Here is a 24,570-nt window from a genome sequence, read left to right as displayed (position 1 = left end):
CGGTCTGAAACGCACCGCTGCCACTGCCTCCTTGTAAATTGTGTTTGATGTGTCTTCCTGTTAATTTCATTCTATATTCTTACACTAGTCACCCCTTAGCCCTAGAATATAACGTGTGCTATCACAAATTTTTATTCTGTCTCTAGGATTAATTAAGTATTTCTATTCTTAATTATTTTTAATTACATTCTATTCTCTTCTATTGATAATGTTATTTTGTGTTTCTCCGGCAGGGGGCGCCATTGTTAAACATAGAATCACCTACAACTGCAACGTTCTGTGTTTTTCTAGCTGTTTGGTGTCTTGTGGTGCATCTTTTCATCATTCATCACTTCAATTCACATTGTTCTGGATATTCTGTCTTCTTCTTCCACCTCTTTAGAATTCATTTCATCATCTTTGTTTATTTGCATGTTGTGGGTCACTGGACGCCCACATTCAGGATGCATTTAATAGCACAAACTTTCACTTATATCCACAAATATTTGACAATTGTGACAAGGGGTGAGAGTAAATAAGTTTTTACTTCTTCTCACTCCTTTTCGAATACTCATCTGACGATGTTTTTCTTGATTTATTTTATATTATTATTACTGTTATTCATTTATTTATTGATTTGAGAGGAAAACTTTGTTGTTAATTTTCTTTTCTTTTTTTTTCCTTATTTGTTTTCGTACCTTATTCGAAATAAACATTTCAAACAAAAAAATCAAACAAACAAATATACAAAAATGAATTCAAAATGCAATTTAATGCTTATTTTATAGAACATCCACTAAATGTCTCATACATGCTGTGGCGTCAAACATGTGGTCTGCGGTCCAGAACCAGGCCTTCCAGGCAACAAAGAACTTTAACTCTTTTATTTGTGATAGAATCTGTTTAAAAAGAATGTGAATCTGAATGCTGTGTTAGTGACGTCAGACTTTTCTCAACATTAAACCGAAGAGAGTATTTCACATCTTTCTTATTTGAAGCTTTAGAAGCTTTAAAGGAGAAAGTTAAGTCATTTGTTGCATCTTTTTTGTTCTATCAAATTGAAAATATGCACCACAAACAGATGAAGAAAAAGTCAATGTATTTTAAAGAGTATAGTAATGTACGTTTTTTCTCTTTCTATGTTTTCACTTTTTCAGGTTTTGCAAAAAACGTTGAATTTAGTCAAATAGATGAATAAATGGAGTACTTTCTGTGGTATTATACAGTGACATCTAGTGGACAGAGAGGGTATGTACCGTATAGTTTGATGTAGAGGTTGCTTTCTAATAAAAAAAAATTAATTGGATGAAAAAGTGAAAATTCATAGTCCACTTAAGAAACTCTGCTTCATGTCTCCCGGGTGGCAGTGCCTCTACAGGCCTGATAGAGGTACTGCAGCCTCCTTAGGGATTTGTAAACTGAGATCATTTTGTCTCCTTCCTTTCAGTAGAATTTTAATGTGCAGGTCTGGAAGTTAGAGAAGCGAGCTCGTGTTTGGAGGTTTGCAGGTCCGAATCCCTCCGCAAATAGCTCACCACCGTGACCTTTGACCCCCAGCAGCTCTCTGCTCGATGGGATAAAATGGGTTCAATGCAGACGGGTCATTTCCACTATTTTGATTAAATAGAAATCAAAGATTGGAATAATTGTGAAAATGGAGCAGAACTGTTATGAAGCACCAGCTTCCCTCTCAGCCTGTTGGGCCTCGACATTGATGAGTTTGTTACTCATTCATCTAACCAAGTGATATTGGGTTTCTTAAAAATTCAGTGCTGCTCTGAGAGTGTGCTCTGTACTGATAGGGCAGTAAGAGTCAGGGGTTAGGGTTAGGCGGAGCAGAGGTGATGGAGGAGTGAAAATGGCTTGGATTTTCCCTCGATGGGTTTTTTTTGTGGATGAAAAACTGAGAAATAAAAGTGGATTATGACTCTGCAGGAGTCCTTTTTTTAATTAAACTGCACAAACCCTGAAAAAAAGCTTTTATTTCCATGAAATGCATCTTTTTTTAACGTACTATGTAAATATAACCTGATCTAATCTGGATTTAACCTGGTTTAATCAAGATCTCAACTGGATTTAACTCTGTATAATCTAGATTTAATCTATACGTAACCGCTCTGCTGCACAAAAAATCTGCCTACGGGTATCAATAAAGTTACCTTGACCTTGACCTGGTCTAATCTGGATTTAACCTGATCCAAACTGGATTTGACCATGTTTAATCTAGATTTAATTAATCAAGATTTAACTCTGTTTAATCTAAATCTCATCTGGATTCAACTGTGTAATCTAGACACAATCTACATTTAACTTGGTCTAATCTGGATTTTACCTGGATCTAATCTTCATCTAATCCGGATCTAATGTGAATCTAATCTGCATTTAATTTGGGTCCATAATATTGCTTTAATCTGGGTCTAATAAAACGGGTTCAATGCAGAAAGTTCATTTCAATAAATTTCTTCTCCTAAACAAAGTCAATCTCCATTAATGATCTGAATAATGATGAAAACTGTCGATAAAAACTAATGATTTGCTGGTACCCTCTTAAAAAGACCATCTAATATGGATCGATTATAAAACTTAAATGGATTATATTATCAATTAACCTTATTTATGAGAAGGAAATTGCAAAACCTGCAAAGATTTAAAAAAAAAAAAATTTACATTATTGGCTGCAGTTATTACATTTAATTAATACATTTCTTTAATCAGGTAATAATTAATTATTGGCAAAACGTTATTCCTATAACAGATCTATTGGAAGGTTATTGCATTTTGGGCTTTATTTCATTGAAAGAGGTTTTTCTGTCGACTGGACTGTGACCCGGCGGCGACATTCCTCCTCGTCTCTGCCGTCCAGATGGAAGCGATGCACACAAACCAGACCCCGACGCGTTTTCATATTAAAGCTCTTTAATCGGTTTGTTAGAACGAGTCACGACTACGAACTGCCTTACATTTGGAGAGAGGCGCACGGACAGAGTCAAAACCCCATATCAAAAACAGCACAGAGACGTCTGTCAGAACACGTTCTACATCTACGTTCGCCTGCTCGCACATGGAAACGCCGACGGACGTCGCACACGTTTTGGTGAAGACACGACTGTAAAAGGCCTTTAGAGCTCTACTGTAAGCGATCCCGTGGGAAATATATATATATACGTCTTTATATACTGTGGAGAGTATGTACAGAGGAGACGGAGGAGAGTGAAAGCACAGGGTTTAAAGGTGGAGTCTCATTCGGGAAAATTAAGCTGCTCGCTGTCATTCTGTGGGTTTCAAACACGAGGCCCGGGGGCGAAAACCGTTTAGATTTAATATGCTATTATGTCCGGGCCGCTCAACATGAGATTGACCTGCAGGAGGGCCCTGATTTACACTTTTCCATCTGATCATCAGGCTCTCAGAGCTCATTTTCAACTTTCCTTTCAAAGTAAATGACCACTGAAGTGCCGATAACTTTAAGAGTAATCTTCACACATTTGCTCCCCAGTAATCTAATAATGCCATTAATACATCAAATTAATCATAAAACTTAAAACTGGAACTCTAACAAGGCTTTCAGACAAGTTTAACCCTTGAACATTATTTGATAGAAAAATTAAGGAAAAAAAAAAGTTTAAAAGAGACTAATATTTATAAAACCAAATCTGGATAATAATGTCGGACTTTGACTTCTTAAATCTTTTGAATAAACTTAATTTTACTTTTTAATCCACATTTTTAATCTTTACCAGGAACAATAATACAACAATGTATAATGATAATATATTATAAAAGAAATAATATGTAAGACACAAGAACTCACAGTGCCTGCATTACTCCAACCCGCCCACCAGGGGGCAGCAGTGCACCTTATGTTCTCCATTCATTGATATCGTGGGTTTCCAGCCATGGCAGTGACATTGAAAATGTTTTGATGATTTTCTGACCCCACAGGACCCCACGCATGAAGCCCAGGTGTTTGATTTGTGTCTCAAATAGTTTTAATGTCTCTTTTCTTCCAGCTCGTGATCATGAAGCTTTGCAGACGTCGGTCAGGTCGAAGCAGAACAATGTGGAAAACGTGCAGCTCTGCAGCTTCATTCATCTCGACGAGGACTGGGTTTCTCGCTCTCTATTTTAACTTTAATGCTGAATAACCAAATGAGCATCAGATGAGGCTGTAGAGGGATATATTCATGTTGAAGCTCAATTAGTTGCATTTTAATTCAAAACTAAACTCGTCACTTCAGTAACTTAGTGTTTCTGATGATCGCAACTGAAGTGACTCTTATTTATATATCATCTAGTTTTCTGGATCACATGCTCACCACTTGGTTCATTACTCAGCGGCCAAACTTTGACCAAACAATTCTATCACCAGAATCTTTGACATCTTGAAAATTGAAATTTATATTTTGTATATATTTTTTTTTTAAGCCCATTTTCTGCGTTTTTTTTCGAAACGGTTTGCGGAATCGTTAACCAAAGTCACAACACGCTAGTTCAGAATTTTCTGCACGTCTCGATGTGCTTTCCGTGTACATGCTCCCGGCCTCACGCCGAAAACCTGGAGGAGGAAACGGATGAAAAGGAAAAATAACTGGGCGCCGAGGAGAGTGATCTGTGCCTTGCCTCTTAAAGTGGCAGGCACGCGGAATTACTTGCAATTCAACTTGCGTGCGTTTGATACTTTCCACTCGAAATGACTGATGGCCGCAGTAGAATCTGATCTTTTTGTGCTATATTGTTGAAAACTGTTGTAGTTGTTTTGCCTTTAAGGCTAATAATACCAGGAATCTCTCCAGAATCGAAGGCTCCACCTTTAAATGTCCTCAAAATCCACTTCAGTTAAGTGTCCTTGCAAACGCCTCACACAGAATTATCAAAAATACGTGTCATTTCACTCACAAATCCTCGAAATGAAAATGTACAGTGACGGCGAGAGAGAAATGCATATTACTTTGATAGATATATTTGCATCTTTTTTCTTCTTCTTCTTTTTACAATCAGCAGAACGACAACACCGACTTGAACACGGCATCAACGCCCCAACATGCAAATAAAGAAACAGAACCCAAGAGGTTTAGAAAAGACTGGATATAGTTTACACGGCACATATAAGACCCCTGGAGACCACCGCTGCCTTCGTCACGCCACCTGGGGGGGGGATGTGACGCCACCTGGGGGGGGACGTGACGCCACCTGGGGGGGGGGGGGGCGTGGCGCCACCTGGGAGGGACGTGACGCCCTCGGCTTGTGTAGCTTCATCTCATCATGCTGGTCCTCATGAGTATAGGAATGTTCACATGCATAAGAAAGGAAACAAAGATACCCTGCTATACAAAGGGTGACCACTAGGTGGAGGACTTTACCTAGTACACACACACACACACACACACACACACACACACACACACACACACACACACACACACACACACACACACACACACACACACACACACACACACACACACACACACACACACACACACACACACACAAGGCCCCAGTGTCTGCTTTGGGGAATAAAATGTCAAGTCATAGCAGGGGTAGAGGAGGGGGGGTAGGGAGGCATGCATAGGGCAAACATCAACACTGGGGTTGGGGTATATTGCTTTTTGGAGAATGTGCGCTTCAGAAGGAAAAACTGCGTACAAGGACTTCCTCCGACCTTCCCCTCGTCTCGTTTGAACAAAACTCAGAATCTGTACAGACGCTGCCATCGTCTTCCTCCCTGCGTCCTCCGGCATCTTTTCCTCTTGCATTTTCCCTTCTATTGCCCCTTCCTCCCACCTTCCTTTGTCCTTCCTCTTCCTCTTCTTCCTCCTCCTCCTCTTCCTCTCTGCAGGGGCCGCCGGAGAGACTGGCATTTCTCGAACAGCAGGTGGGAGGAAACTGCACCCAGCCTCGGCCCACGCTGGGCAAAGAGAGGGTGGGTGTGGCCAGCCAGGCGTGTGTGTGTGTGTGTGTGTGTGTGTGTGTGTGTGTGTGTGTGTGTGTGTGTGTGTGTGTGTGTGTGTGTGTGTGTGTGTGTGTGTGTGTGTGTGTGTGTGTGTGTGTGTGTTGAATCTGTTGTCCCCATTGAAATAAACAGCAAAAGAATCATGTAACTCATCTGCCTGGACCGAACCAGTGGTGTTCAAAATCCATCCATCATCCGTCCGTCAATCCGTCAGTCATCCATCAATCCGTACATCCGTCCGTCCATCCATCCATCCATCCGTCCGTCCGTCCGTCCGTCCGTCCGTCCGTCCGTCCGTCCGTCCGTCCGTCCGTCCGTCATCCATCCATCCATCCATCCATCCATCCATCCATCCATCCATCCATCCATCCATCCATCCATCCATCCGTCATCCATCCATCCATCCATCCATCAATCCGTCCGTCATCCATTCGTCCATCCATCCATCCATGTTCTCCACACCTTCCTCCATCTCTTCTGGGAGGACCTGGAGCCACTGCATGGCTATGGGGTGTGGGCTGTAGGTGAGACTCCCTCTCCTTGGACAAGCCTGGTGATGGAGGCGGTCGGGGATTCTCCTCATCAGATGAACTCCCTGAATGGCTGAGCGGCAGCTCCACTCTCCTCCGGTTCCTCCCCCACTTCCATCTGGACTCGGCTCCAGGCTCTGGTTTCTGGTTGGATGATCGGTCGCTGGCTGGGCGCAACGCGGGGAAACAGAAACACGCATTCCCACCAACAGCCGTCCTCGTTGTGACGAATCACTCATACAAACTGAAGCCGGGACTCGGCCCGACGTCCTGGCGGCCTGATTCCAGCTGCCTTGCATCACCCGTCAGGGGCTTTCAATTCATTCAGCTTCCATTATTTTGGCGTCTTCTCAGGCTTCCTGCCAATGCGACCGGCGTCAGCGCTGGCCGTATGAGATGTAAAGAGTTGTTGGTGTTTGTCCTATGAGACAGGAATCAGTCTCTGAATTTGAAAAGTGGAGAGAGTGAGAGAGCGAGAGCGAGAGCGAGAGAGAGAGAGAGAGAGAGAGAGAGAGACAACTTGTCGAGGCTCAGGCGCACCTTCCAAAGACAGGTGGAGAGGCAGAGAAAAAAGAAGAGGGTGATTCAGGGACGAGAGGCTGCCTCCGTCATGTGGATCAGGAGGAGGAGGAGGAGGAGGAAGAGGAGGAGGGCAACCTTCTGCTCCATTTAAATGAGAGGAGGAAAGACGGAGGACGAAGAGACAATGTGCTGAGGAGTGCTGCGAGGGGTTTTGGGGTTCGGGGGTTCGGGGGGAGGTCAGATGTGCCGGTGGAGCTCTGGTAACGGGGAGGTGGAGAGGGACGGTCGCGGTTCGACTCCCCGGCCCTTCATGAACGACAGCAGCTGGTCGGGGATCTCGGCGAGGACGTCCTTGGCCAAGCGAGCCATGCTGAGGACCTGGTTGCCAGATCTGTCGATGTAGTCTCTGAACGGAACAAACTGCCGGGAGAAGAAAGACACAAGTGCAGATTTTTACTTGAAAAACGGTTTTAGAACGTGAGCTACGTTATCGACACACTGTCATAACACCTTTATACCGTCTTACATGAGAATTCCTTTGTAGAACTCAAATTCATCAAGGTTTGTGAATAATGGAAAAGAAAATGGAAAAGGCAAGAAAATCTAAACTTCGCCAGCTTTGTCCTATTCTGTCCTATTTGGGAGACAGATTGACGACGAATCCGTTCTCATTTACCCTTTTGTTTCTAGATTGCTACTAAGCACCGTCAGATTCCTAAAAGATGAGACTTAAATCAGTCTGAAGAAAGTGGCGAGGCAAATTATCGACGCCGCGTTAACATTTTTCAAGGTTCACAAGAGACGTCGTCCTGTGGTCTGAAAGTAAATCCCCATTTATGCTGCGACATTCAAATTCTACGTGCAAACGACCAAACAAATTTCAGTTTTAGAAGAACAAGAGTGTAGGAATGCTGCTCAAGCATGTGGCTTCTGACACAATACTTCAAGGAAACAGAAGCAGGATTATGCAGATGTCCCATATGGGTGCAACACTGAGTCAATAAACCGTGTCGAGGACGAGGACAAACGCCTGCCGAGCGCTTGTTTAAGCTACTAGATATATTTTATTAGACTGAGCTTGTATCCTTGGCAGATCTTCGTCTGGGCAAACAAAAAAAGGATTTTCCATGAGCTCATCTGTCCTGGCAGGACGTGTGCGGGAAAGAGACTCTCCAGAGCTTCAACCACAGGAACAGGCAACACTCCTGTTGGGACAAGGCATCGCCACGAACCCGCAGATTTACCAGAACAAGTCAGGAAATGTGTATTTTGTCGAGGATCAGTGCATCTTTTGCTTTTGGAATGGAGTCTGGCTTTTATCCAAAGGTGCTGCCAGTCAAACACGTCAAGATCTGGAGATTAAGATTCTTCATTACTTGCTTTAATGTATTTGATTTCTTTTAAAGCTTTAATGTATTTATTGTATTCATATATTTTTCTTTGATTTCTTTGTAAAGTACTGTGTTACCCAGTGTTTGAATAGTTTCAATGAATAAATTCACCTTGAACCATGTGGCATCATTAAAAGGGGCTTAATGTTAATGCACTCATAGGAGTTCATTTTCTTTCTCAAATAGTATAAATGCAGTAAAATAAAAGGAGGGGTTACTGTTGTGGCTTTTCTGCAGGCCAGGACATAAGACGGTAATGCTCAGTTTGAGAACTGCAATCTTGTTCTTTAACGACCTTGTACTTTTCCTGTCTTTAATATACCTGCACGCCTCTTCCATTCTTCAAGAGCTCATTCATCAGTGTACCATTCGTCTTCTAAAAATATTCAAAGCTGCACTGTTATCTGCATCCTGTGGATGTTCTCATATCTGTGAAATAACTCTGAGAAGTTTTATCATGCTGGGATGCAGCTCTTTAAAAGGCTCAAAGCTGAACAATGAGAAAAAGATGCACTTTGCAGAGATTAGAAAGGATAATACACAAAGTGTCTTTGAAGCACTAAAAAGAATATTTCCCGACTTCCCCTAAAGGCTCAATATTAAAAATGTATAAAGTTTCGGTTAGTAAATGTGTTTCCAAGTATTTGAAAAGGCACATTTCTCCTGATTCCTTCATGGAGCTGAGGAAGGAAAACGAAAGTATGAGGTTGTTTCTTCTATTGTCGCTTCACGTCCTCCTTCTCTACATCCATCAATCTCCTCTGAGATCTTCCTCTGCTCTCCAGCATATCCAATATACACAGTACATATCCAATTGATCAGGCATATCAATATATAGAAATATATCCAATATGTCTACCATCTCTCTTCAGCTCATCTCCACACCATCACAAACACTGTTTTTAAGAAAAACAAAGTTTTAATGATAAATATTCGGGCCAAAGTGATTGAAATATAGAAAAACAAAGTTCACACCTTTTTAAATCTAATAGTTTTCCAACAGTAATGTGAGCCCTGGAACGTAATGACGCCCCAGAAGTGAAGAAAGTCTGTCCTCTCTCTCTGGCTTGTTTCAGTTTTAAAAAGTGTGTCACTCCAACCAGTGAATCAAAAATCAATATAGTGTCATCGGGGGTTCAGCCAATCACAATCAAGGTAGGCCCTCCCTTTGGCTCCTCCCACAATTAGGCAGCTCTGCTCTGGCACATGGCACCACGAGAGGAAGTGCTTCCTCCTCTTCCCAAGATGGGCATGTGTGGGCGGAGCCAGTCCAGCTCACACGGACACAGCAGATTCTGAATGCAGCTCCTATGATCCAATATTCAAATGGAGGGTAATCAAGGATTTGGGGGCCGGGTGGGTGGGGGGTGGTGGGGGTGGGGTTACTTGACCTGGACCTGGTAATTGTGAAATAACTTCCTCAAAAAGCAGATTGTTATTTTTTGCTGTGAGTGCACCCTGGTTTAGCCTCTGGGTGTCACCTAACATAATGATGCCGTCACTTAAAGTGGGGGTTAAAAGGGCCCCAGCCACACACTGTCTGCCTCGCAGGGACGCTAATGAACCTTCTTCCGAGGGTCTCTAAACAACAGATAAATCCCAAACGCTTCTCATTAAGCTGAAGCTCAGCCAGCCTCGTTTCAGAAGTGTAACAGCGGCGAGCTTCATCTGTCTGTTTTCGTACAACACTCGGGCGCTGCGCGGCACCTGGTGCTCGATGGGTTGGGGTGGGGGGCGGGGGGTCAGAAAGCAATGACACCGGAGACGAGGGGTATTGGTCCGCCTCGCTGGGTGATGGATTGTGAAGCTGCCCCTCGCCTGCTGAAGCTTTAATTAAGGACCACCGTGAGCACGGGGACCCTCCACTCTCCTCACAGAAGCTCTCATCAGTTCAGCCTTTATTGGATGATGCGGCCGGCCGCGTGCTTCAAAGTCCCGCGGCGAGACGCGCGCCACAGGCATGATTAACGTCGGCCCTCTTTCGCATTCCTTCCTTCTCTGGTTCATTTTCTTTCATCATCTCCAAGAGATGGAAGTTAAGACATAAATCCTGAGGTAGCAACTCTCATTTTCTGCTCAAGGCTGTTAATAAATGTAAGCGTGAAGCAGGTGAGAGCTTGTTGCTACCCCGCCTCAGATCAAAATACCCCCCTTTTTGTGAATTACTCATTGCAAGAATTTAAAAAAATTGAATTATGTTCGAAAAATCTAAGTAAAACTTTAAAATATGTCCTAGTACCTCTGAGACTCTATTTACAAGACTGTGTTTCCAGTGAAAATGCATCGTTTTCACGTTTTCGTTTCAAACACGATCTTCTTCCTCCTCAGCTTCAAACATCTGTTTTCCTTCCTCCTCCTCCTCTTCTTTAATCAACGACTCTCATACTACAGCTCGCTAATGAGTCTATCAATCACATTTTAATCATGTTTAGTATGTAGCGTCGCTACTGCGTGAGACATGAAACTCTATAGCATGTAGCATGTAGCATGTAGCGTCATGTAGCCGCACCCGATTGGACAAACGCGTCTCGTGGGCTGTCTGCTCCTGGTCCAACATGGCGGCTCGGACACAAACTTTGTATTCAGTATAAATGTATTTTCGAAAACATTTGAGGTGAGAAATAAGCTGTGCAGTTGCTGAATCTGTACTTGTTTTGGTTCCACTACAGCGAGTTTAGATGTTTTATTCCCCTCATTTGCATGAAGTTTGGCTGGATTCAACTTTATGCAGATAAGCAGGGGGGGGGGGCGGCTCCGGGAAGGCCCAACGGAACGGAACGCAGCTCAAAACGCGATGATCCCAGCATGCACCACAGGCACACTTCTCGGGACGTCGAAAAAAAAAAAATGTGGGAGCGTGGCGTCCGGGTTTGAACTGTCCTGACGAAGACTACATTTTTTCTTCTGCTGGTTCACGTCAGCAAGCAAGCTTTGTTCTTCCTTTTGGATGCTGAATAGACCTTGGGTGTACTTTGTAATAATCAACACAGGCCACAGAGTGCAAAGAGTCTGACTGAGGTCCGTGTAAAAAACCCAAAAACAAAGTACATTTTTGACTTTTTTTTGACAAATTGAAGCATCTTTACTGCAGCTGGATACCAACAGTAAACCAGTGGGTTCTATTTGAAGATAGAGTGAACACAGGGACTGAATCAGCTGAACACAGAGACAAACAGCTGTGTAACATATAACTTAATCACAGCTGGATACTTTAACACGTATCAATGGGGGGAAAACAATGCTGTAGTTAAACTTTATATAGTTACACCACTCCTCTATTTGTTTCCGTCAGCTGTAATAACCTCGGTTGGGTTCCATAGACAATAAAAGACATTATAGGAGTCGTGCTCGCCAGGGGCTTTTACAGCAAAAAGCCAAAAATTAGGCATGCTGTAAAAAATCCCCCCTCTCTGGCTTCCTGACATACCGAGCCTCGGTAATAGGACTGCTGGAACAAAAAGAGAAACATCGGCACTGTGTTGTGGCCAGCGGCTGGTGACGGGGGGTTGGGTGTAGGGTGGGGGGAGGGCTGCTGTATACAGTGCGGTGGTAATGAGGGAGCAGCAGGTGAGCAGGGAGGGGCTGGATCTGAAATGACAGCAGTGTTTACCCACAAAAAGCAAACAGGAAGCGAATGAGTGAGTGGATGAATAAAACAGAGCCCCGAGCGGAGGCTTCAGATAATCGTCTGGTAAAACCTCAGAAAACCAGGGGAAAGAGCCGAATCCTTGGAGAACGATTTCCAAAGAGGATCCAAGTAGAACCTTTGGTACTTCCGTAGCGTTTGGGAAGGAGAACTAACCTTTATTAGATAAGTACATCTTAAACCTGTGGCTTGTCTTTTGTTTTCTTTACGTCATATGTGTCTCTCCGTCAAGGTACTGTATTGCCGCCCTCTCCCCCACCGTGAAGCTGATCTAGAACCAGCTGATCTAGAACCATCACTGGCTCCACCCTTTAATCACCATTTTCTTCTAGTTTCTACCAATTGCCAAGTGTGATCCCTTTCTCCAATCTTTCAGACAAAACTTCTCAGTGAAGACAAACCGTACTCACACCTTCAACAACATTCCTTCAAAATGAAACCAGTAAGCTTAAGTGTCTTGGACATGTGTAAATCCAATTCTAACAACCTCAGAAGGGTTCCCACACCCCATCTTTCTTTCTTTCTTTCTTTGTGAGCAGTGGGAACGGTATGGACGAGCTGGAACCAGCAGATGGTGGTAGTGCAACTTCACGGATGCCAACTGCCATTACACCCAAGTGAAGAAGAAGAAGAAAAATGGAAAGGTAAACAGTCATCAGGGATGAAAAAGCTGCTTATAATAGAGAGAGGGAAATGGTCATCAGGGACGACGACAGGGGTGGGAAACCATGGAGATAGATAGAACCAGCAGATGGCGGCTTTATGGCTGCAAACAGACGATACAAGAAGAAGCAGAAGACAAAGAATAGGTTCTGTTTTCTTTAAATTCAATGTGTTAAGAGTTTATTTTGCTCAGATCTTCGAACATAAACCAGTGACTGCCATCAACAAGATTTAAGCCATCCTTCTGGATTCAGATTAAACAGAGTGACGCAGTGCTCAAAAAGTCCTTGGACTTTGACCAGGAAACACTTTGAAGGACTAAATATGTTATGGGGACACGTCCGAGACCTTTTTAGCAGCTTCTCCAGGCATCGTAATAAATCGATAAAAGCCCAAAATGTAAAGAGAGCGAGTACTTTTCCTCTTCCTGCCAGTCAAAACCTCCTGATTGATTTTCACAGTAATAAGGTGCTTGGGCTAATCCAAGGATCCGTGTGTGATTATTGCCGTTAGGCAGACAGAATTAAGGGGGAGGAATGTGAAGACAGCAATACGACTTTTTAACACAACGGTGGAAATAATCAGGCTGTTCGCATCTGGCAATTATTTACTGTTTCACAAAAAGGGGTATTTTCTCCTGTTAATAGGCAGAAGTGGAGGAATCTTCAGAAGTGTCGGATTCCGCAAACAGTGTTAACTGAAAATCAATAAATATATGCAGGTTGCAGTCTTCTGGGGTGATGTTAAATCCCTTTTTATCTGGCTATCGGCATTTGTTTTTGATGGATTCAAGGTTCAAGATCAAAAAAAAGCTTCCAAGAATTTAAAAATGTAATTACTGCATTTCATTTTTGAAAGTTATCAGTTCCATGTAAACTAAACTTCTGTCACTTGAGCCATTTTTCCCCACACATTGGTAATGTTACAACCAGCAAACATCAGAGGGATTAATAATTGCTTGAAAACATGTTTGTCCAACGACGAGATGGCTGACATCCAAAAAGAAAATACTTAACTTCACATAGAAATAAGTGATCAGCAATTCCATGAAACTGCCTCAACACAGAAAGACCAAACATCTGATGAAAAGACTTTAAAGATCTTTAGAGTTTTTTCAAAGTAAACAAATGTGAACAGAAACCAGATATTCAAGACATATTTTCAAATAAATTCAATTTCATTTGTACAACGCAAAATACATCCCAGTCATTTCTAGGCATGCTTATGGAGGAAAAACCCAAGAAATCCACATGAGCAAGCAGAGAAGAGAGTGGAAAGGAAAAAACTCCCCTTTGCAGAACCAGGCTCAGAGCTGATGGCTTTCTGCTGGTCCAGTTGGGACGTAGAAGGAGAAGAAAAGACAGGACAGACAGATAGATTGTGGGGAGGGATTCAACCCCTGGTTTGGGTAGGAGGGTAGGGATTCAACCCCTGGTTTTGGTAGGGGTAGGGATTCAGCCCCTGGTTCGGGTAGGAGGGTAGGGATTCAACCCCTGGTTTGGGTCGGTAGTGAGTATTCTCCATTCAATTCAGCAGACAGAGATCAATTCGCTGCAGACAACTACTTGGACTACTTCCGAGTACATGTGACTGTCACAGCACCCAGAAGGGAACGTCCACCTCAGAGGTGGGTACTGCTGGTTCTTCAGAGCGACGTGTTCCAACTAGAACTCGTGAGTGTGAAACAAGCAGCTTGTTATCAGGCTTTCTGCAGACTTTCATTAAACACATTTGTTAAATCCGGGGGTGCTGGAGCTGGAAGACATTGAAAACCGGCAGGGGGACACGCTCAGAGCCTCCACTGATTCTACAATATTATATATGTTACTATATAAGAACCAAAGTGCCCGATATAAAGTGCCATAGCCCCCAGTGGTACATGGAAAAATGGTCTTGCATGAAATGGGCGCTCGGCGTAAATAAAAGGTTGTGGACTGTTGTGGCTTTTCTGCAGGCCAGGAAATAAGACATTTATGCTGGGATAGGAGCTGCTATCTTTAACGACCTTGTACTTTTCCTGTCTTTAATATACCTGCACGCCTCTTCCATTCTTCAAGAGCTCATTCATCAGTGTACCATTCGTCTTCTAAAAATATTCAAAGCTGCACTGTTATCTGCATCCTGTGGATGTTCTCATATCTGTGAAATAACTCTGAGAAGTTTTATCATGCTGGGATGCAGCTCTTTAAAAGGCTCAAAGCTGAACAATGAGAAAAAGATGCACTTTGCAGAGATTAGAAAGGATAATACACAAAGTGTCTTTGAAGCACTAAAAAGAATATTTCCCGACTTCCCCTAAAGGCTCAATATTAAAAATGTATAAGGTTTCGGTTAGTAAATGTGTTTCCAAGTATTTGAAAAGGCACATTTCTCCTGATTCCTTCATGGAGCTGAGGAAGGAAAACGAAAGTATGAGGTTGTTTCTTCTATTCTCGCTTCACGTCCGAGTGAGTATTTTGGCCATATCCTAATTTTTATACATGTTTTCCAACTTCAAGCTGTATAAACTTGAGTTTGAGTTTTACCAGGTGATGTGTATTTGCGTAATGAGTGAGGGTGTGGCCTCAGGAGATCAACACTCTACATCAAGGTGTGTATAATTATCAGGCAGCTTCTCTTCCTCAGGCAAAATGAGCCAAAAAAAAAAAAAAGATTTAACGGACTCTGAAAAGTCCAAAATTATAAAAAGTCTTTCAGAGGGATGCAGCACTCTTGCTGAGATTTTGGGGCGTGACCACAGAACCATCAAACGCTTTGTTGCAAATAGCAAACAGGGTCGCATGGAACGTATTGAGAAAGAAAGACGCAAATTAGCTGCCAAAGATCGGAGAAGAATCAAACGTGAAGCTCCCAGGAACCCATTCTCCTCCTGCCATATTCCAGAACTGCAACCTACCCGGAGTGCCCAGAAGTACAAGGTGTCCATTGCTTAGAGACGTGGCCATGGTAAGGAAGGCTGAAACCCGACCACCACCGAACAAAACACATAGGTTGAAACGTCAAGGCTGGGCTAAGAAATATCTGAAGACAGATTTTTCAAAGGTTTCATGGACTGTTGAGATGAGAGTGACTCTTGATGGAGCAGATGGATGGGCCCGTCGCTGGATCAGACGCCAACAGGGTGGAGGTGGTGTACTGGTATGGGCTGGTATTGTTAAAGATGAGCTAGTTGGGCCTTTTCGGGTTGAAGATGGCCTCAAAATCAACTCCCACACCTCCTGCCAGTTTTTAGAAGACACTTTCTTCAAGCAGTGGTACAGGAAAGAATCTGCATCTTTCAAGAAGACCATGATTTTTATGCAGGACATCGAAGTACTCCACTGCATGGCTAGCCAGTAAAGGCCTTAAGGATGACAAAGTAATGACATGGCCCCCTTCCTCACCTGACCTAGACCCTATGGAGAACCTGTGGGCCCTGCTTAAATGGGAGATTTACGGTGAAGGAGATCAGTACACCTCTCTGAACAGTGTCTGGGAGGCCGTGGTTGCTGCTGCACAAAAAGTTGATCGTCAACAGATCAAGAAACTGACAGACTCCATGAATGGAAGGCTTGTGACAGTTATTGAAAAGAAGGGTGGCTGTATTGGTCACTGATTTTTTTATATATTTTTTGACATGTCAGAAATGTTTATTTGTACATTCTGAGTTGTTTTATTATTCTCGCATTAACCGATGAAAATAAACAAGTTTGATGGGAAAATGTTCGTTTTCTCATTTAGTTGCCTAATAATTGTGCACATATGCAGTATATTCTCTTAAGAAAGACAAAACCTCACTTTTACTTTCTCAAACATTCAGGTTTAGTTCATTAACATTTTGGATTGACCGAGAGCACTGTCCTTCAATAATGAAATTAATCAAAGATACAACTTGCCTAATAATTGTGCATATCCAATATACACAGTACATACCTAATAAATCAAGCATATCAACATATAGAAATATATCCAGTACGTCTACCATCTCTCTTCAGCTCATCTCCACACCATCACAAACACTGTTTCCAAGCTTTTTAATGAGAAATATTAGGACCAAAGTGATCCAAATATGTAAAGAAAACAACATATTCACACCTTTTTAATTTATTTTGAATCTTTGCATCTTGCTACTTTGGCTTTAATCCCAGGAATCACTGATTATCTATCATTTGTCTAAGTTCTGTGTTGCAGATATTTTTCAGTGAGCTCTTCTGCAGATTCTAACATGTGCTCATATGTCGGATCTGAAGTCACTTTATACTCTTTTCTTTTCTACAAGACCGGAATGAAACTGAATTATTGGTTTGAAGCCAAGGGAGTAAAGAAAAAGTAAGATATATATATATATATATATATATATATATATATATATATATATATATATATATATATATATATATTTCATTTAATTTCCACAGAGAGACGTTTGTTTTCAGGAGCCTGGTTGCTTATTTCTTTATCTCTAACCTCAGATCTTTGAATGTTAATCCTCTCCAACCGCAAACAACTTCACTTTTCTTCTTGTCTCACGTCAGCTCCTCTCTTCCGCTCTTTTTAAATATGAAAAAAAAAGTGGGTTTTACTTATTAAACTTTATTCTATAAAGAAGAGCTTGAAACAGGGTGTATTCAAGTACAGCTAAATTATTAAATTATCCCAATTTTTTTATTAAAATACAAGCTATTCTTTAAAAAAAAGCCTCACATGATTAATTGTATTTAATTTGATGGATTTTTATTTCTTTTTATTGTAGATTTTCCAGACAAGTCACTGAAGTACATAGTACAAATTATACTATGTCACTTTGTTTTGGAACCACATGTACTAGATATAAATATACATCGATATTGTAGATTGAGGTAGTGATTTTAACAACAAACATGCAGATTGAACAGTTTGAATATATATATTTTTATTATGGGTGCACTACAAAACTCCTTCTGATTGATGATCAAATTATCTTCTTCTTAAATTAGTTTAAAATCTCACTGGAGATTTTAAATCACCATAAGGTCGTAATGTCCAGCAAAAATGTGTTTATATCAGAAACAGGACACATCTGGACGTGACCATATTTGGTGACTTGCCTCCTAAAATGGTTAAAGTAGTAAAGTTTTTTTTTTTTTTTTAACATGTTCTCCCCTCTAACCCTTCGAATGTTTAGGTACGTGTCTGAAAACAAGAGACGTTTGATAAATCTGATCCGACGAGTCAATCACACCCTCGCCTGCCTGTTGCGTTGCTCATCACAAACGGGTACAGTACGGAAAGTGACTCCCCAGCGTGTGTTTGACTGCGTGTTCTGAATGTAAGCCTCCCTCCTCCGGGTGGGATCCGTGGCCCCATGCTGAGGCTGTTGACAGAAACACGCTCGAGCCTAACCTGCAAAGTTACGAGGAATCACAAAGAAGTACCTGAACGATGTCTCTCTCAGCGAGGCGTCCTCTGGAGGAAACCCTCACCTCGTCTCCATCCAGCTCCTCCATCGCTGCAAGGGGGAGAGAGGGAGAGTGGAGGGAGTGTGAGTCAGAGCGAGGAGCGCTGGGGGGGGGGGGGGGGGGGGGGTAGAAAGAAGGTACGAGATGTGCTTTTGGAATTTCATAACATAATTGCTGAAGTGGAACGCAGCGTGGGGACTGTGAGCCAGAGAATGGCTTCTGATGCTTTCTGCAGTTCCTCATGCAAAAACCACAATTACACTTGAGGTCCGAAAAAATGAAAATAATAGGAGCGAAGCCGTGGGAGTGCTTTCAGGCAGCCTGCACAACTGTGGCTAAATATAGAAACAGAAGAAGAAGAGGAAAAAAAAAAAAAAAAGGTCTAAAATTGCGCTCGGCTGGAGGTTGTCGCTCTCAGAGGTCTTCACAAACAAGCACCTGTGCCGCGGCCTATAATTCGCTCCAGGTAAAGGCATGAAAACAGGCTGGAGAGGACGACGCACGCCAAGTGTGAGCCAAATCAAAAAGACCAAGCCTGGGAATGCTGGAAAAACTTTAACAGCACCCCTGTTCAGATATTCAACACACGCACCACTCGGAGAAAGAGGCCCAATTAGTCAGACGTGCACAGTTTGACCCCCTGACCTCCAGACACGCTTCGGCGTCGATCCCCCCGTTCGATTGCTTAAACAAGTAGAAAATGATGGGGCGATCCAACGCAATGATGAGGCGCTGAGTCGTCATGGCCCAGCGAGCGGCAGCAGCTCCAGAAGTCACTCTTTCATTCATTCATTCATTGATCTGCAGCCTCTACGGTTCCTGCACACTCCACTTGATTGACCTTCCCCAGGAAAGGGGAGGGGGGGCGGTCACTGGTAATACATAAAGCAGCAATTATGATCTGGCTGCTGCGCCCGTTTCCCAGTTGAGCCCCATCAGGTCGAGTGAAAGTCAAAGTTTACGTGGGAATGCTGCTTCTCATACAAACATGACTTGTTTGTGTCTTTTTTCGCATTTAATAACAGCGGTTTACAATCTGACATTATTCGGCGCACGCCGCTCGAGGCAGAGCGACCGGATGTGATCGGCCTGCTGATCTGCTGGAGTTCCCATGATGAACAACGACGACGTGTTACAATCTTCTGCCTCCTGGAGTTCTGCGACCTGTGTGGCTCAGTGATGACTGGGTTTTGTTGCAGTTTGGAGTTAATCAAAGTATTCATATTATGCAAAATTCACTTTCTAATTATTTTCCAACAGAAATAATCGTCCCCAGACCTGGAATGACGTCCCAGAAGTTAAGACAGTCTGTCCTCTCTCTCCCTGGCTTGTTTCAGGTTTTAAAAAGTGTGTTGCTCCAACCAGCCAATCAGAAATCAAACCCTATATAGTGTCATCAAGGGTTTAACCAATCCCAATCAAGGTAGGCCCTCCCTTTGACTCCTCCCACAATTAGGCAGCTCTGCTCTGGCACATTGCGCCACGACAGGAAGTACTTCCTCCTCTTTCCAAGATGTGTGGGCGGAGCCAGTCCAGCTCACACAGACACAGCAGATTCTGAATGCAGCGCCTATGATCCAATATTCAAATGGATGAAAATCTAGAAAAAGCTTTGGATCCACGTGAAAGTGTTGAAAAGCTGTCTAATATGACCCCTTTAAGGTGGAAAATGTACTGAAATATCATATCATACTAAAATCTCGATCTAAGGATGTCCAAGAGTCGTCTAAATCTTTCTTTAACAACTCTGCTTCTTATAGAGTGAAGCAAACAAGGGCAGCGTTTAAAAATATGAGCAAGTGTGAGTCTAAAAATCGACTTGAGTAAAAGTAAAAAAGTAGTTTATTTAAAACTTATTTAAGTATATGAATAAAGTCCCCTGCATACTCCCTTTTTGAAGCCGAAAGAACAAGAAGGAAGTTCGGCTGTGACGTCAGTCAGCTGCCTAAAAAAGTTTTTTTTTCGGCAGGACAGTTCATACTCCGTTAAGAAGCTGTCGAACTCTCAGGCCACGCCCCCTCACAGCCGCCACACATCTGTGAAGCAGCGTTTTAACTTCTCAACTGCACAGTTTATTTCTCGCCTCCAGTGTTTTCAGAAATACACTTCAGTAATAAAAGAGAGTTTTTGTCTGAGCCGCAATGTTGGTTTTAACTACAGGAGCTGAGTGATGCGTTCAGGTGCATCACGTAAACCTGCACTCCAACATTTCAACGAGCAGCGGAACTCATACAGTAGCGACGTTACAAGCTAAATAGGATTAAAATATGACTGATAGTCATTAGCGATAGTCACACGGCAGTGCAGGAGTGTAGGCACCCACACAGATCGGCCAGGACGGTTGGCACAGCCGAAACCAAATTTCTTCAGCCTGGAGGAGCTGGAGGAGCTGGAGGAGCTGGAGGAGCTGGAGGAGCTGGAGGAGCTGGAGGACCCTGCAGTGCCGAACTTTCTTCTTGTTCTTATGGAGTATGACTCGGCCTTTATTAGGAGCTTTCGGGAGGTATAATGTGCAAACTTCGTTCAGACCACGACATCATATATTTTGTCTTCACTGACATACACTTCAGTTATGCTGCGACTTTCTAAATGACACATAACTTCAATGAACCAAACTGAAAGTGTCTGGGATACTCACAATGTCTTACAAACAACAGAGCAGCTCCTGAGTAACACTGTCCTCCTCCTTCCTTTGATAGAAAATATAAAGATAAATGAACTGCATCGTGTTTACAACCTTTCAGGAGGTGTAATGTGCAGACTTTGTTTAAGACCGTCCCATAAACTGCAGGACACGGTAGCTGGAAAGAAAATAAAAAAAAATCCAACTATCCAAGACATTCAAAGTGTTTATCAATTCCTATTCCCTTTTCCTTTCTATAGAAACATAAAACATATGAATTGATTAATTGAAGAATGAGCACATTGACTGCTGATATAAGAAATTAAATAAAATGCACAAGTTTTCTAATGTAGCAAAGTAAAACACTTATGACAAAATGTACTCATGTGAAAGTAAAATGACCTATTTCAAAAAGTGCTTGAAAAATGATGAATAACTCCAATATATTCGATAATTTAAAGCATAAGATCTACACGTCCAATGTATAAGACTATGAGGAGGTGAATTCGTGCAAAACTCTCTGCAATTGTTATAAAACACTCAGGAGACCGACTGTATGAGGAGAAGTCAAGATTTCATAATGTGGACTGAATGTTTTCAATGAGCAGCAGCTTTCTTTATATTACTGATCCAGGCTGCTGCAAGGCAGTTTGGCTTTATGTTGCCTAAAACGACTTCATCTGGCTGGTAGAATATGTTCCTTTCAAGGCTAATGGAGCCAATGTACCAAAGCAGTAACACACATTCTGCTTTTTGAACTGAACGCTTATAAGAAGCTGGATTGCCCACATCTACGTTGTTCAAATCTAGTACATGTTGCTTTTTAAGACCCAAGAATAGGCAACAGTTTTCTAAAGTAATCCTGAGATAATGTGCCTGAGCTATTTAGTTTTTTTTCTTTCCCTTTAGTTCATAATTTCATGAAAAAAATTAACACAATTCTCACAGTTTTACACAATTTCCCAATGCAGCTTTTTAGGAATTTAGACGAGTTGTTCAAATAGATGCTTTTACTTTAGTATTTCACAACTTCTACACTCTTTTGTTTGGCCCCGTCTCAGAAGTTAGGGGGATGGGGGGCATCATTTCTCTACCTGTCAACTTGCCTGTCTTCAATATGTTGGATCTGGTGCTCTACATGCCACTTTATGTTTGGGTTTGAGATAGAAATGGGTGAAGGGTAAAGTAAAACCATCGTACTAACAGAGATTCACAAAATTACACCCATTCAAACCCACCATTCAACTGAGGCTAAGCCCCGCCCCCAAACACAAACGAACCAATAGCATTCAACTACCGACTGCCCGGACTCGGACAAACAGCTCCGTAGAGAAGCATTAGAGCTGGAGACACTTTGGTTGTGTTCTGGGCTATTTAAAGTTAGTCTTCCAGAAGAAAATCTTTCAAATATACTTCCTATAAAAGATAAAATAATAAATAAATGAAATCATTTCTGCACAGAGATCAAACCAATACAGGAAAACAAGACCATCACCACTCATTTTCATTCACCGGAATTTGTAGCCATCAAACTGTGTTTATGTTTCACTAACTGACGTCATCTTGGGAAACCTGCCGCAAGGGTTTCTGGGATAACAAAGCTGGCGTCCCGGCAGCTCAAACGGAAACATCAAACATGTGACCGATTCAGCCCGAAAAAAAGGCAGACTTTCTTCAAGCCACGAGAATAATCTAAAATGTTGTAAAGCTGATAATTCATCGTTTTTTCAGTGCGAATGGAGATGTAGCGAGATCGTCAACAAACAGGATCTTGTGACACAATTCCACGGAAATGTTCTCGAGTTTCCGTGACGCTAAGATGACGACAAACCTGGTATGTGCTGGACATACGTATTTGTATGAGTGTAATGACGTATTTCCTTCAGAAAGGTATTGACAACATATTAGAGATGTACATCAACAACTAAAACGGGGTCCTACGCTTTTAAGTGACGACCGTCACTGACCAATCAGCAGAAGGCTGCTTTGTAGCGCCTCCTTATGGAACCCGTACCGATGTGCTCGGTACCTCAACGAACGGGTTAGGAATAATCTGAACCGTTGGGGATGGTACTTTAGGTACTATCCACAACTTCTGTCAGTGGAAACGCACGAAAACTCCGTACCGTACGGTACAGACACATCCTGCGCAGCGGAAACGAGGCTTATGTGCTCAGCGCGGTCTAGTGCCTGTTGCTGTGTGGTTTCTAATGTCTGCTGCGACGGCTTGTCTGAGTTAGCAACAGCAACTGGGGGGGCGGGGGGGCTTATCCAAAGGTCAGTTAGAGTCACCAATTACCTTTGGAGAACATGGAAAGCCGCAAAACTAAAAAGCTTGTATGGGACAAAACAAAGACGCCGAGAAAGAGAGGACAGATCTGACATCTCATCTGCGACGGGATCAAATGCTGCTGAAGTTTCAGCTTCTTGTTCTTTGTGTGGAAATGTGAAAACCTCTGAAACACTCACCGTCAAACTCTGCAGGTCCGACGCCCACGATGATGACAGACAGAGGCAGCGATGCCGCCTGTTCAGGAGACAACACAACAGTGTGAACTTCACCTTGCACGCTGGGTAATTATGAGTTCGACCATAACACACACACGTTGCTTTTAATATTCTGAACTGCCTGCTGTGGGAAAGCACTCAGAATGGACTTAATTGGGTGAGACGCCTCCTGAACAGGATTTTGACAGGTTATTCAAACTAACGCTAACCCCTGCTAACAATGAGGGAGCTAATAAAGGCAGCAAGGACCTCGCCCCCTCCCCCCTCCGAGAATTGAATTGTGATAAGGAAACTTGTGCTGCGTTGAGGGACTGCTACCTTATTTCCAAGGCAGTACTTATCACCGAATGCTAATTGCTAGACACTAAATTGTTACTCCACCAAAGCAGTGAGGAAAAGTGGGGAAACTATTATTGAAGGGGGGATTTAATGGAGCTTTGGCCAGCAGTTCTCACACAAAAGAGGTGAGATACACAGAAGTAGAAGGGGCAACTCAGGGGAAAACATTGTTAACACTGTGTGTGTGTGTGTGTGTGTGTGTGTGTGTGTGTGTGTGTGTGTGTGTGTGTGTGTGTGTGTGTGTGTGTGTGTGTGTGTGTGTGTCCAAGCTAAAAACCTGCAACCTCCCCCCAAAAAAATCCTGATTTCAATATTTGATAGCAGTTAAAATACCCCAAGTTCAATTATTTCACCTTGAAACTTGATGAAATTTCCTAAAGCGACCAAAATGTTGAGTATTAGAGTGACTAAAACAAATCCTGTAGTAGTGGGGCTACAAGGTTCTATAACTCAAGACACTGGTCCCGGTCAGCTTTGACCTGTCGAGATGGGTTTTAAATATCACAGTGTGTGTCAAATTAAGAAAAATGGTGGTTCAAACAGTGCTTACATTTGACAATTAGCTGTTATTAGATTATATATGTCAGCTACTGTTTACATGTCTTAAGTAACGTTGCATGATAACAGATTATTTTCTCCAGACACAAGCATTTTAAAGTCTAAATAACAATTCATTCAATAATGTCAAACTGACCATTCCTACTTTCTAAATGTTTAGGGAATGACAAGGTGTGTGTGTGTGTGTGTGTGTGTGTGTGTGTGTGTGTGTGTGTGTGTGTGTGTGTGTGTGTGTGTGTGTGTGTGTGTGTGTGTGTTTACCCACATTGACCACAGCCTCTTTGGTCTGGACCATGTCAGAAATCACTCCATCTGTGATCATCAACAGGACAAAGTACTGAGAGCCGTCTGTAATCTCTGCTGCACAGCTGTCGGACACACACACACACACACACACACACACACACACACACACACACACACACACACACACACACACAC

At 42.6% G+C, this 24,570-nt stretch overlaps 1 protein-coding gene across 1 annotated transcript in view; it reads right to left on the bottom strand.

Moving 5' to 3' along the window:
- Positions 1-7,221: 7,221 nt before the first annotated feature.
- The window catches only part of cpne9 (copine family member IX), a gene marked incomplete at both ends in the record, with an annotated part of 148,437 nt that continues 131,088 nt past the window's right edge, over positions 7,222-24,570 (bottom strand). Inside the window, 4 exons of the mRNA XM_080470203.1 lie at positions 7,222-7,404; positions 18,078-18,151; positions 23,194-23,251; positions 24,395-24,497. Coding sequence (XP_080326329.1) covers positions 7,222-7,404; positions 18,078-18,151; positions 23,194-23,251; positions 24,395-24,497 — 418 coding nt within the window. The remainder of the gene's footprint in view (positions 7,405-18,077; positions 18,152-23,193; positions 23,252-24,394; positions 24,498-24,570) is intronic.

The sequence above is a fragment of the Lipophrys pholis genome, assembly GCF_963383615.2.
Source record: "Lipophrys pholis genome assembly, chromosome: 8".
Classification (NCBI taxonomy): Eukaryota; Metazoa; Chordata; class Actinopteri; order Blenniiformes; family Blenniidae; genus Lipophrys; species Lipophrys pholis.
The sequence above is the reverse complement of the archived record's forward strand: the minus strand, read 5'-3'. Positions and strand labels throughout refer to the sequence as shown.